Here is a 12013-nt window from a genome sequence, read left to right as displayed (position 1 = left end):
GAAAAAGCACAACATCTGGACTCACCTCTGTGGACGTCAAGAGCCTGGAACTCTGAAAAAAATCATAGCATGAAGGTAAAACTTTGCATGGCTTCATTAAATATACTGAAGTTATTGCATATGAAAAATAATCAGATGTTGATGCAACTGTCAGCGTTCTCTGAATCCCACATATCGGCACTATTTTTCTCGCTGAACAAGAACAAAAGAGAATAAAGGAAAAACAACACTTACCCAGAATTTACTACATTTTCATTTTTTTATTTTCTTATCAAAACAACAAAGAATAGTAAAAAGTTTACTCATTCTAGATAAAAAGAAAATGGTACTGTTAACACTTCCCAAACTCGTGGGCTCTTTACAACACAAATCTTTGCAAACTTGCACGCCACAGACAGAAATAAAAGTGAAGTGCATTCGAATGTCTTTTTGTTGATTAAACGCAACACAAGAAAAACTGCTGCTGAATCATCAATGTTATGGTTAAAACAAAAGAAATTCAAAAAAAACATAACGTTCAAGTGTGTGACTGGTTGTGTGCGGCTCAGGCGGCGTGCTAGCCGTCCTGCTAGCCGTCCTGCTGCTGGATGAAGGGGTTGGGGATGGCCTCCATGCCGTCCTGGGGGCAGATTAGCACTACGGAGGTTCCTCTGCAGACCACCAGGCCCAGCTGCCGGGTGTCTTCTGTCAGCTTCAGCTGGTCGTCTGGATCTGGACGCACAAGAGGTACAACAGAATTCAAATGCACATCTTTTTAAAACCAGTTATTAAATCTAAACTGAAACATGGAGCCAAACACAGTTCCTGCTGCATTATTTATGCATTATAATTAAAACTGGGACTCATAACTAACTTTGCTGTTTATGTTGGTGTCCGTCTGTGTCGTTGCTGACAGCAGTGTTGCTCCAGTCGCTCAGATTTTGTTTTGTTTCGGCTGATTTTTAAGAATTTCAGGTACAATTCTGTATTACACACTTACAAGATTTTTCTAGGCCCCCAAATACCAACCGTGTTTGAAAATGTTGTACCCTTTAACCCTTTTCAAAAAGGTCCAGTAATCAAAACTTGGATCTACTGGAAACTACTCCGTCTGTGTCTTCACCAAATTTTATGTCTGGGAGTTTAATTTCTGGAGATGCCGAACCCTTAATGTCCTCCCAGGTCAGATGTTTTAAGAGTGAAAATACAAAAAAATCTAAGGTATGAAAACATATGAAATTGTCAGAACTGAGCCAAAATATTTTGACAGAACTTAGTTTTATTGTCCCAAATAATATAGGTCAACTGAACAAAACAAGAGATGGTGGAGCAACATATTCTGGCCCAACTGACACGGACCGACCCACTGACTGTGGCACATACAAACCATTTGGCTTTTTTTTAATGTGTTTAACCTTTATGACAAAAAGCACAGCAGTGTGGGGGTTAAGACGCATTTTTAATGATGAAATAAATTCAAAAACAGCAGATAAACCTTGAAGTCGAATCTGGTAGCACTTTACATATCGGCATATGCACTGCACATAGTGGACCCTTTAAGATACGAGGCACCGCGAACCAAATGTTTGATCCTGTTTGTAAAGGATTTTAAAACTGGCAACAGTCAGATGGTGGAAATGGAGGATAAGCTGCATGAAATCTGCAGCAAAGTGCATCTTCGTTTCAGCCGTCAAAGTCCTAAACTTAAACCCACCTTGTCTTATCTGCAGTAGTTTGACTTTTAAATAACTTCACTTACCGCGCATGTACTCGATGGTGCCGTCCAGCACCAGGTTCAGTAGAGGATCAAACCCTTTCAGGACGCCGCTGGCTGAGAAGCAAACACACAGTGTAAAGCTCAATCCAATAAAGCCCAATCATGTTCTGCTTCCACTGGCTGAACTGGGACCTGTTCCATGAAGCACGCTAAACAAAGTGGGGATGAAAGTCCAACAACTGACCTGAATGAACTTAACAAATGAGTTGGGGCTAAAGCGGTTTTGTTACGGTAAAGTCGGGTAATATGGCACAGGGTAAAGCAGTCAAGATCATTGTCTTATTCTTAAGCTGCCTCAGAGATCAAACAAGGATCAGAATGATTCACCAGTGAAAACAGGGAGAGCTGTGATGTTTACAGCCACCAAGCAGCGACTGCTATTAGAAACATGTGAAGAATTCAAATATTTAACAACCAAAAAAACATCATTCAGTTGTCATAAACAAAAACAGAGACAAAGCAGTTCTGTACCTTTATCGTCATGGATCACACGTGAAATCAGGCTGTCACTGATTAGTAAAATGATTCATCACTGATTCACTTTAATAAGACACTCTAGCTATCAGCACCTGAAGCATGATGGTATAACATCAGAAAATAACCTCACTCTCAGCAGTTGACTTATTCTTATATTAAATAAAAGATAAATGAGGTGCTTGACAAATTTTTTAAATAAAGTGAGCTTTGATTCGAACAGCAACAACAGAAAACTTGTAGATTATTAAGAGTAAATTATACAGAAATGCACAGACTAATTAGAAGTTATATTAAATCACAAGACTACATCTTCACTCATAGGATACACTCAGTTCACTTTTTAGACGGTTATAAATTTATCAATAAACACATTTATTCCTATTTGGAAAATAGATGATAGAGGCAGATCAGTTTATATTCTACATAATAATACAGCTTCAGTTTTTTGCAGTTAGACTGTTAACTATTTGCTATCATTTTATTAGAGTAATTCAGATTAAGACTTATTTTAAGTAGCATAATATTTGATATCAATAAACAAAATCAACATTTTATCATGCATCTGTGAGTAATTCATTGCAGTTATTACTAATTTGGGTACATTTTCTGTAAACTTCGATTTATGGATCAAAACTAGTAAATAAAGTCAAATCATATGGCTTCACAGCAGAGATTCACCTGAGGTTTAGCCTGACAGCTAACCAGCTTTAGCCCAGGTGACTTTCCCCAGCATGAATTACCAGACTAACTGAGCATGGACTAGTTTTAATTTGCTAGAATCTGAGCTGAAATAACCTAAAACTAACTCAGACTAGCTGAACGAGCCCTGGTGTGTTTATTTAGCTGGTTGTATAAACCAGGCCCCTGGTTAGCTTTAGCTTGTTAGCTGTCCTCCTACCTTCTCGTCCTCCTTGAAACTTCACACGAATCGGCTTGTCGATGTATTTGGACAAGTCGAAGATGCTTTCCTTCTTTTTCTTCTCTTTATCCTGCAGAAATCACAGTCACGTTGTTTTAAAATCACATGTAAGCTAACCGCTAACAAACACTGACTTAGCCTGAGGTTAGCTTGGCGCGGCTAGCCAAGTTAGCAAAACGTGAGGAAAAACACAACATGTTCTGTTCGAGAAGCCGCTCTGCACCTCAGGTCGTGTTCGGAATAAACTCAGTGACTTGCTAACAACATTTCTGGCGATATGAATGCGTTCAAAGCTAAAAAGTTGTTTGAATGGAAGCGAAAATCGTCCGAACTCACCGCCATGTTTTCTGTGTGACACGGAAGTTAAACTGTGACCTCAGAAATGTTCCACCAATCAAATCGTCGAGCGCCTGCAGCTGACGTCAGTAGGTTATTTTTTTTAAATATTAGTTTAATTTTATTAAATTTAGTCTAATAATTAAAACGACTAGAGATAAATACTAAATCTTTTGGCATTCTGTTGGAATAACAACATATTTTATTATTGTGTTAGCAGCAGCTGACCTCCTTTTCCACATTGTGTCAGTCAGTCAGAGGAACGTCTATTAATACCAGCAGCTGAAGTGTTGTAAACCAGAGCGAGGCCAGTTTGTTGTGACATGGCCTGCATCGCCGACGCCGAGCTGCAGCCTCACAACTTTAAACTGACTCTGCTCCCTGAACAAGAAACCCAAACAGAGGAGGATGAACCTGCTTCAACCACCAACGAGCCTGATGTGATCCCTGATGTTACTCTGAGGGTGGACGGAGAGAGTTTCTATGTGAACCGAGGACGTCTGGCCCTCCAGAGCCCCTACTTCAGGGCTCTGTTCTTCGGCTGTGGCGTGGAGAGCAGCAGGAGGCGGGTTGAGATCAAAGGTGTGAACGTGCAGCATTTCAGGGTTTTGATGGAACACAGCAGAACGTGCAGCCTCGACCTGGACAGAAAAAACGTTCTGGGGATCCTTCAGACGGCAGATTATTTGCAGCTGGAGCGAGCCAGGCTGCTCTGCTGTAAGTTCCTGGAGCGTGAGCTGCACCTGAGTAACTGTCTGGGAATGATGGCCTTCGCCTGGCAGCTGGGATGCTCTCAGCTCTACGCTGCAGCCAGACAGGTGGTGCTCACTCACTTCTCTGCTATCTACACCGAGGAGGACTTCCTGTCACTGTCCAAGGAGGCGCTGGCAGATCTGCTGGCCAGCGACGACCTGACCATCCATAAGGACGACCTGGCCCTTGAGGCCGTCCTGCGCTGGGTGGCCTTCGACCCTAAACGGGAGGAAGACTTCCTGGAGCTCATTGAGCTGGTGAGGCCTGAGTCTCTGTCGTTACCGTTTCTCACTGAACTTTTGACCCGAATGAACAGTTCTGACCCCAGAGCCAAACTCATCTGCAAGCTGAACGAACATTTCCCGGCGTCCTGGTCGATGGGCCGGTCGCTGAGGAGAACCAGAGCCAGAGAGACTCTGTTTGTTGTGGGAGGACCTCACGATCAGGAGCAACAGCCGCTCTACCAGTTTCACCCGCTCAGCGGCAGATGGCAGAACTGTGCACCGCTGCAGAGGAAGAACCTCACCCAGTACTCTGTAGCGGCAGTAGGTAATGTTGGATCAGGTTCACAGTGATGAAGAGCAGGATAGTGATCAGACTGATAGTTAGAAAGGAGCTGAATGAGGATTTGTTTTCCATGTGCAGTGTGTAAATGCAGGATTTCGTCAAGTGTCACCAAATTATTGAGCAAAAACATTCACACGAGTCACAGTCAGGCCTTTCTCATGTGTTTGTCCAATAAAATAACTGACAAAACAATATAAAAACAGCAGCCAAGGCACAAAACTGAAGTCTGGTAGAGAAATAAAAACTCTGGCGTTTCTTTCCTACAAAGATATTTTCTTCTTTGTGCACCGGGGGGCGACGTTTCTATTCTAAAAAGTGAACTGACTAAATCAAAATGAATATAAGACAGCTAGGGTGCCAGGAATACAAATATTTCTTACGTATTGGTCACACATTGTACAGGAACAAATTTATTGATGTGGATCCACAATTTGGGCCTTCTTTTTTTTTTTTTTACAGTCATCATATAAATTTAGACTTTTTTTTGCAAAACAACAGTCAAAAAATATTCATAATTTTCAATTCTTAATATACACAATATTTTTTTTTGAATAACAACAAATATCTGTAAAATGCATTTTTAAAAAATGGTGGAATCCAGTGACAATAACCAGAAATATCTGCAAAATTATATATTTTTTCTACCTGATTTAAATACAATAAAACAGTGTTTATACATTATTTTTTTGTTTCAAAAATTGTTATGATCTTTAAAATAATTATCTATTTTTTACTGATTTAAATACATAAAAAATACATAATATTATGTTGAAAAATAGTAAAAGAAATATAATTTGTAAAAATACAGATTTTGATGTGAAGATAATTTTAGGTTTTGGCCTGCTTTCAAGGGTTAACATATAAATAAAAACTTTTTTTTGTTTTTTTTTTAAAACTAGGTATTGTCTGTAAGTTAACGAAACAGAGAAAACTTGCAAACTGCAAATTGCAAAAAAAAAAAAAAAAAAACTGCAAATTGCAAAAAAAAAAAAAAAATCTAAACATAAAACCACCTGTTAAGTAAATAGTTCATAAAAACAATATAAAAAGTGGTTTATCAACAGATTTCCTACAACTGATGTTGTTGATCGTCTCTAGACAATCAGCCTCAACGTCTAAACCGGTATAAATTATTCATTCATAATTAGAACTGTCAAACATTTGTTAACCTGATCTTTTATTTCTTTTCTCATTATCTAGGCGACAGTGTGGTCGTGACGGGCGGATACTTCCGGGACGTTCTGTGGTTCAGCGTGGACTGGGTCCGGATATACGAATGTGGGAACCAGCGCTGGCTGGACGGGCCGGCCCTGCAGAAGTCCAGACACAGCCACTGCTCGGCGGGCCTGGGCTCGGCGCTGTACGTCCTGGGGGGCAGCATGGACGAAGGCCTGGTGGCTGACGTGGAGAGGCTGGTGCTGGGCTCAGAGGGGGGCTGGGAGGCCGTGAGCCCCCTGGTCCGGGCCGTGGAGAGGGCCGCCTCTGCTGCTCTGGAGTCCTGCATCTACGTGGCCTGTGGCCTGGATGAAAACGGGGAAGTTTATGCAGGAGTCCAGAGATATGTGGCCAAGGAGGACCAGTGGGACGTGGTCTCCTACTCTCCCTTCCCAAGGTGAGTGAGTCTGAACAACTGTCAAGAAATAAAAGTGGTAAAAAGAAAAGTTAATGACCTTCTTTAAACTCTTCCTCAGATATGACCTGGTTGCCACAGAACTCAACGGCGCCCTCTACCTGTTCGGAGGCCAGGCGCTGCGTTTTGACGTGGAGACCGACGAGTGGACCGAGCTGGATGAGGACTGTCTGAACAATAAGTTCTTCTGCGGCTGCACCACCGTGGCCGGTCAGATTTACCTGCTCAGCGAGAGGAAGAGCAACAAGGCGTCTCCCAACATGGTGCTGCTGGACTCCTACATAGACACCTGCATCCAGGTGGACGAGGCCATCCCCTGCCCGGTTCCCCTCAGAGGCTGCGTCACCGTGAGGATGCTCACATGATGGTGGGTCATGTGATGATAACATTTGTGGTTTTATGCATTAAAAGTGTTTTGTTGCCTTTAATTCTCCTAAAGTCCTTATCTTTAAAAGCTCACCTCTGTGTATCCAAAGGTAATATAAAAGTTGTTTTTTTCCCCTTAAAAATAATCCCTTCCTGCCTTAAATGCTTTGTGGCCTCGATGTAACTTGATGCTGTTACTTTCTGTAGATTGATCTATGAATCCATTTGTGCACGCTGAGCACACCAGCTCACCTATGACTCTATTTAAACACTGGGAAACTGCATTGGGGGGAAAAAAATCCATAAAAACAAAAGGCTCTGAACATCTGGCAGTAACGGTGCCAGAAAAAGTACATTAAAAAAAAAAGGGAAAATACTGTCAAAACCATAAATATAAGTAAAACAGTTGCTGATTTAAATACAGCAATTTTCTTTCCTGTCAAAGTCGGAAAAAATGCAAATTACTATTTATAAAAATACTGATTTTTTTCAAACAGTGTCACCACTTTTTTTTTTTTTTTTTTAAGTCAACAAATATTTTTTTCCTACGATTTTAACAGATGTTATCTGTAATTTACCAAAACAGGAAACATCTGTAAAATATCAGTTAGAAAACTTATTGGATATCTTCTTCTTTTAAATAACAGCAAATAAATAAATAAGGATTTTTTTCCTGATTTAAATGCAGTAAAAACAGCATTTTTATATTTATCAAATATTGTAAAAGAACAAATTACAATTAGTAAAAATACAGACTTTTGATGGGGATATTATTTACAGCCATTTTTTAAAAACCTCTTTATCACCAACATGAAAATTAATATTTTTTTCTGGGATTTTTTCTAAAAATTTTTATTTAACAAAACTGGGAAGAATTTTAAAATAACAATTTTTCAATCCTCAATATACATACTTTTTTCTTTCAAATAGTGACAAATATCTGCAAAATTATTATATTTTCTTGCTAATTTAAATACAGTAAAATAAAGCAAAATGTTTTATGTAAAATACTTATGAATTATTATTTGTATAAATATAGATTTGTGGACATTATTTACAGTTTTGGACCATTCTTAAGGGTCAGCATGTACAGAAAACCGTTTTTGGGGATTTTACTGGATTTTATCTGTAATTCAACAAATCAGTCTATAAAATAACAGCAAATAGTTTCTCATTTTTGTCTTCTAGCGTTTTAAAAAACAACTCGTGGACATGTCAGCAAGATAGAAAACTTTAAACAGACTCCAATTGAGTGAAACACATGAAAACTAAAACATATTTTACAAAATCTTAAAAATGAATTGAATCAACACATAGGCAGGAAATGTAATTTATTCAACAGGAGTAATTTATTAAAACCTTCCAACAGGCCGACAGAGCATCCGTGAGCACTCGTGAGATAACAGTCAAGTGTAACGTTTACGGAAACTTTTTTCTCCTGCTTTATTTTTTTTTTTTCTTTTTTTTTTTTAAAAAAGTTCTAGTGGGTCTGTAAGTGTGTCACTCAGTGGATCAGCCCTTTTAGTGTCACTTCAGTTTAAATCCCACTTTGTTTCACACCTCAGTGCCGTTAAACCCTGATTCTACTCGCACACATCTGTACAGATAAGATCACTACATGCAGTCACCGACCTGTTACATGTTGTGTGACACATCTGGAGTCGAGCAGCAGCAGCAGCACAGACGCCTGCATGTATTTTACTCTATGTGGGATAAACACATGTAAAATCCTGTTACCTCGTATTCCTGGTGCAGCGCTAGAGCTCGACCCGGTCGCCCTAAAACATCCCATCAGACCTCTGCTCTCTGAGACGGTATTTTCTTCATCTGAGATGTAAAATATTTGTAGATAATCTACCTAAAATCTCTCCCTAATGCCCGTTTTCATGGCTTTTCCAGGCAGAAACATGTACACAGTAAAGTCACAGTAAGGCCTTCCCCACCTTGTCCGGTCGTCACAGAATAGTTAAAAAAAAAAAACAGCAGCCAAGGCACAAAACAAAAGGAGAAAGAAAATCATGCCGCCTGTCACAAAGTAGAAAAAAAGAAACCAAAACACACAGTCAGTAGCATCAGTTTGTAAAAAGGCATCATTCCTCTATCGTCTCCGTGCACTAGGGGGCGCCGTTTACACTCTACGAACACAACCCGACTGCATCCTGTCAGAAAAATAGAACTTCTGCGGGACTTCTGACGTTAAAATCTTTAAATAAGCAATTCATAAAAATAGTCTAAAAAGTGTTTGTTTTTATCAACAGATTTACTACAATCAGTGTTTTTAATCCTCTATATGTACAATCAGTAATGCGTGTGTGGGGGTGAATTAAATTAAATCGTTAAAATATTCAAGCGCACATATGACATGACATTTCTTGCATTCTTTTTTAAATAAAATCATTTTCTTGTTCTTAATGAAAATAAAAGTGTTATTTACAAATGAGTTGTTATAAAACAATGAAAAGAGAAAAAATAAATCTGCAAAACAAACTATGATCAGATGTGAGGAATCTCCTTGTTTTGCTAAATTCATTCCTGCGTGAAGCCGAGGTGATGGCGTTTCCATCCTGGTGGTGAAGATCTACAATCGTCTGTGGGTTTTGTTTTTTTGCATTATTATTATTTTTTTTAAGACAAGCAGGATGCAGACCTGAAATCATCGACGGACCGTGTTGGATGCACAGAAACCAGTGAAGCTGAAGGTAAAAGGTCTCGGTGGAGGTTTCCAGGAAGCCGCTCCACTATCTGGCTTTGGGCAGCCTGCTGTTCATACTCCTCTGGTTGGTCAGGTTGTTCAGGACGCAGTTGTTGGCCAGCGACGCCAGCTTGGAGTTGATGGCGCCTTTCCTCTGCTCCCAGCTGCACTCGTCGCCGTCGTCCTCGGGCTCCTCCTCGTCGTCGTCGCTCTCCTCGTCGCTGCGTTCGTCGCGTTCGACCTGCGGAGAAAAAAACACCGTGAACAACTCCGCATCCCCCCCCGGCTTTCCTCGACCCGCCGCCCAGTCACTGAGTCTCTTACCTTGCCCAGGAACACGAACTTGTAGACCATGCGCAGGATGAGGTACGCCCAGAAGATGTGCAGCGCCTGCAGCACTAGCAGCAGAGCGTTGAAGAAGTAGTAGCCGAAGAAGGGCTGGAAGAACTCAAGAGACACCACCAGGGTTGTGTGGACGACTCTGGAAAGCACAAGAACGCACAGCTGTTGGTTCGATGCTCCAAACTCTGGAGCTTTAGAGCAAACACATGTTTAGTTTTAGACATTTTACTACTGAAACATCCCCTCGTTAGTGCTGTCTGGTGGACGGACGAGTGATAGAGTGTTTCGGTAAGGTGTTTGTGCTCTAACGCTGATTGATTCTCCAACTATCTGGACTCTACTGGAGGCCTATGTGCAAAATTCATTCAGCTTTAAATGCATGTTAATGATGCATTCTCTACTTCTTCCTTGTCTTTGCTCCCACACTTGCTGCCTCTTTGTTCCTGCACGACTGCATTTACAACAACGGAACGAGGAAAGAAAAAAAACTGCCACCGGGTTCAGTGTTTTACCTCCAGGAGGAAGTCAGAGGAGTCGTTCACCAGCATCCCCACGGTGACAAATTAAAGGAAAAGCCAACATCAAGTGTTCCAGTCAGGTGTTTAAATGCCGATTGATTCTCCAAATATCTACTGGAGGGATGGGATACCATTTTTTTGCCCCAAAATACATCATTTATTATTCTGATGATGTAATGTCCAACACATCAACCCAAATCTATCTTCTGTGCCCCATTAAATTGATATTTGTTGACTCCAAAGGCCAATAATTTACATTATTTTCACATTACCGAGCAGATTCTGAGTCGTCCAGGTTACAGGAGTTCTAGGATCTACCTAATGGAGGAGTCCAGCTGCTTTCTACTGAATCATTTTTGCATGACTCCACTGTGGATGGAGGCATCAGGAGGGAAATGCTCCATCACTCAGACCTACTTTGTGCTGATTTTCAGTGATTATTCCCTCTAAGGAACCAACCAAACCAGGGCAGCAGCTTCAGGTTTTTCCGTTAATTCGTCACCAATCACAGAAGTAACCTCAAACTAACGTCTGTGTCGATTCTCCAGGTTTTGGTAAAGCCTCAGTAAAAAGTAGCTGGACTTCTGCTTCAGGTTCTTGGAGATGTTGAACCAACCAGGTGGCGGAAGAAGTCGTGAAACATCTTCGAAAATGCTGCTTTTTACTGAAGCTCCGAGGACGTCAAACCCGGCTTCACATTCATACACTGCAGGTTCTCTTTACTTATGAGCTGACACATATTTCTTAAATCATTTCTCACGATCTCGCTGCTCATTCGTTCGCCTCTCGTGTGTCACTTCACATATTCTCAGCTTCACATCACCTCGCTGGTCACATGATATCAGCGTATCACGTGTCTGATCGTATTTCAGGCGCTATCGCTAACGTAACAGCCAGAAACCTGGGAAAACCTCCGCTTTGATCAGCGCTTTGCAGATCCGGTTCAACCCTAAAATACTGTCAGTGTCAAACTCTTGAAACTCATCGAGCCCGAATGATTTACGGCTGATTCAAAACTCAGAACTCCAGTAAATTATTCCAACTCACCATTCAGTACAGACCTCATGTTAAGAGTCAGTTGATTATCTTTAAATCTCTTCATCTTCTGGATCCTTTCTCAGAACTTTAAAAAACATATTAATCAAAGAATCAGCTGCTGTTTAAAGTCTCAGGTTTTGTTTTGAACCTGGACCGATGAACCTCCTTCAGTCAGTTCCTCAGTTAAAAACCTGTTTGTACAACATCTGATCCCTTTTCTTGTTGCTCTTCTAAAGGCTCCACTGATGTTTTACCATCACCTTCTACTGCTTGGTGTGTTTCTGTGAAGCGCTTCGCAGCTCCGGTTTTGAAAGATGCAACAGAAATAAAGAGAATCGAGCCCTAATGTGAGGATTTCATTTTCCGCCTCGACGCCCTCACCTGCCTGGAAACACCACCAGCCTGGTCACCAGGAAGACCAGAGCGAAGACGACGAACAGCGAGTCGCACGTCCTCGTCCACACGGCGTAGTGAAACATCTTCGCAGACTTTTGGAAGAAAAAGAAAAAAGAAAAGAGAATAGATCATCTGCACATCGTAGTTCGAATAAGTTCTAAAAGTACGATGACGTTTTACTGGAACCACGCTATGAATGTTTTATGTTCATCTGACCTGATTT

At 40.9% G+C, this 12013-nt stretch overlaps 3 protein-coding genes across 3 annotated transcripts in view; 1 reads left to right on the top strand and 2 right to left on the bottom strand.

The window, feature by feature from the left end:
* Positions 1 to 240: 240 nt before the first annotated feature.
* lsm7 (LSM7 homolog, U6 small nuclear RNA and mRNA degradation associated) lies at positions 241 to 3535 on the bottom strand. Its single transcript, XM_008303632.1, has 4 exons — positions 3489 to 3535; positions 3132 to 3222; positions 1739 to 1810; positions 241 to 711 (listed from the first exon to the last, which is right to left on the bottom strand). The coding sequence occupies exons 1-4, from the start codon at positions 3492 to 3494 to the stop codon at positions 569 to 571; spliced, it is 312 nt and encodes a 103-aa protein (XP_008301854.1). The 5' UTR covers positions 3495 to 3535; the 3' UTR covers positions 241 to 568.
* A 276-nt stretch (positions 3536 to 3811) lies between these two features.
* Positions 3812 to 6860, top strand: LOC103373678 (kelch-like protein 23). Its single transcript, XM_008303634.1, has 3 exons — positions 3812 to 4790; positions 6009 to 6420; positions 6500 to 6860. The coding sequence occupies exons 1-3, from the start codon at positions 3812 to 3814 to the stop codon at positions 6801 to 6803; spliced, it is 1695 nt and encodes a 564-aa protein (XP_008301856.1). The 3' UTR covers positions 6804 to 6860.
* A 1163-nt stretch (positions 6861 to 8023) lies between these two features.
* LOC103373680 (ceramide synthase 2-like) overlaps positions 8024 to 12013 on the bottom strand; it is a 13840-nt gene continuing 9850 nt past the window's right edge. Inside the window, exons 7-9 of the mRNA XM_008303636.1 lie at positions 11776 to 11882; positions 9821 to 9977; positions 8024 to 9737 (exon numbers count right to left, since the gene is read on the bottom strand). Of these exons, the coding sequence (XP_008301858.1) occupies positions 9543 to 9737; positions 9821 to 9977; positions 11776 to 11882 (459 nt within the window). The 3' untranslated portion in view covers positions 8024 to 9542. The remainder of the gene's footprint in view (positions 9738 to 9820; positions 9978 to 11775; positions 11883 to 12013) is intronic.

This window comes from Stegastes partitus, unplaced genomic scaffold (genome assembly GCF_000690725.1).
Source record: "Stegastes partitus isolate 25-593 unplaced genomic scaffold, Stegastes_partitus-1.0.2 Scaffold2045, whole genome shotgun sequence".
Classification (NCBI taxonomy): Eukaryota; Metazoa; Chordata; class Actinopteri; family Pomacentridae; genus Stegastes; species Stegastes partitus.
This window is presented reverse-complemented; position numbering and strand designations above follow the sequence as displayed.

What these genes read in the sequence shown, in the direction of transcription:
- LOC103373678 (XM_008303634.1), top strand. Translation starts at nt 3,812, where the DNA reads ATGGCCTGCATCGCCGACGCCGAGCTGCAGCCTCACAACTTTAAACTG. An exon ending in GTACTCTGTAGCGGCAGTAG is followed by an intron (nt 4,791 to 6,008) that starts GTAATGTTGGAT and finishes CTCATTATCTAG; the next exon opens with GCGACAGTGTGGTCGTGACG. An exon ending in TCCTACTCTCCCTTCCCAAG is followed by an intron (nt 6,421 to 6,499) that starts GTGAGTGAGTCT and finishes ACTCTTCCTCAG; the next exon opens with ATATGACCTGGTTGCCACAG.
- lsm7 (XM_008303632.1), bottom strand. An exon ending in GTTTCAAGGAGGACGAGAAG is followed by an intron (nt 1,811 to 3,131) that starts GTAGGAGGACAG and finishes TTTGCTTCTCAG; the next exon opens with CCAGCGGCGTCCTGAAAGGG. An exon ending in CACCATCGAGTACATGCGCG is followed by an intron (nt 712 to 1,738) that starts GTAAGTGAAGTT and finishes TTGTGCGTCCAG; the next exon opens with ATCCAGACGACCAGCTGAAG.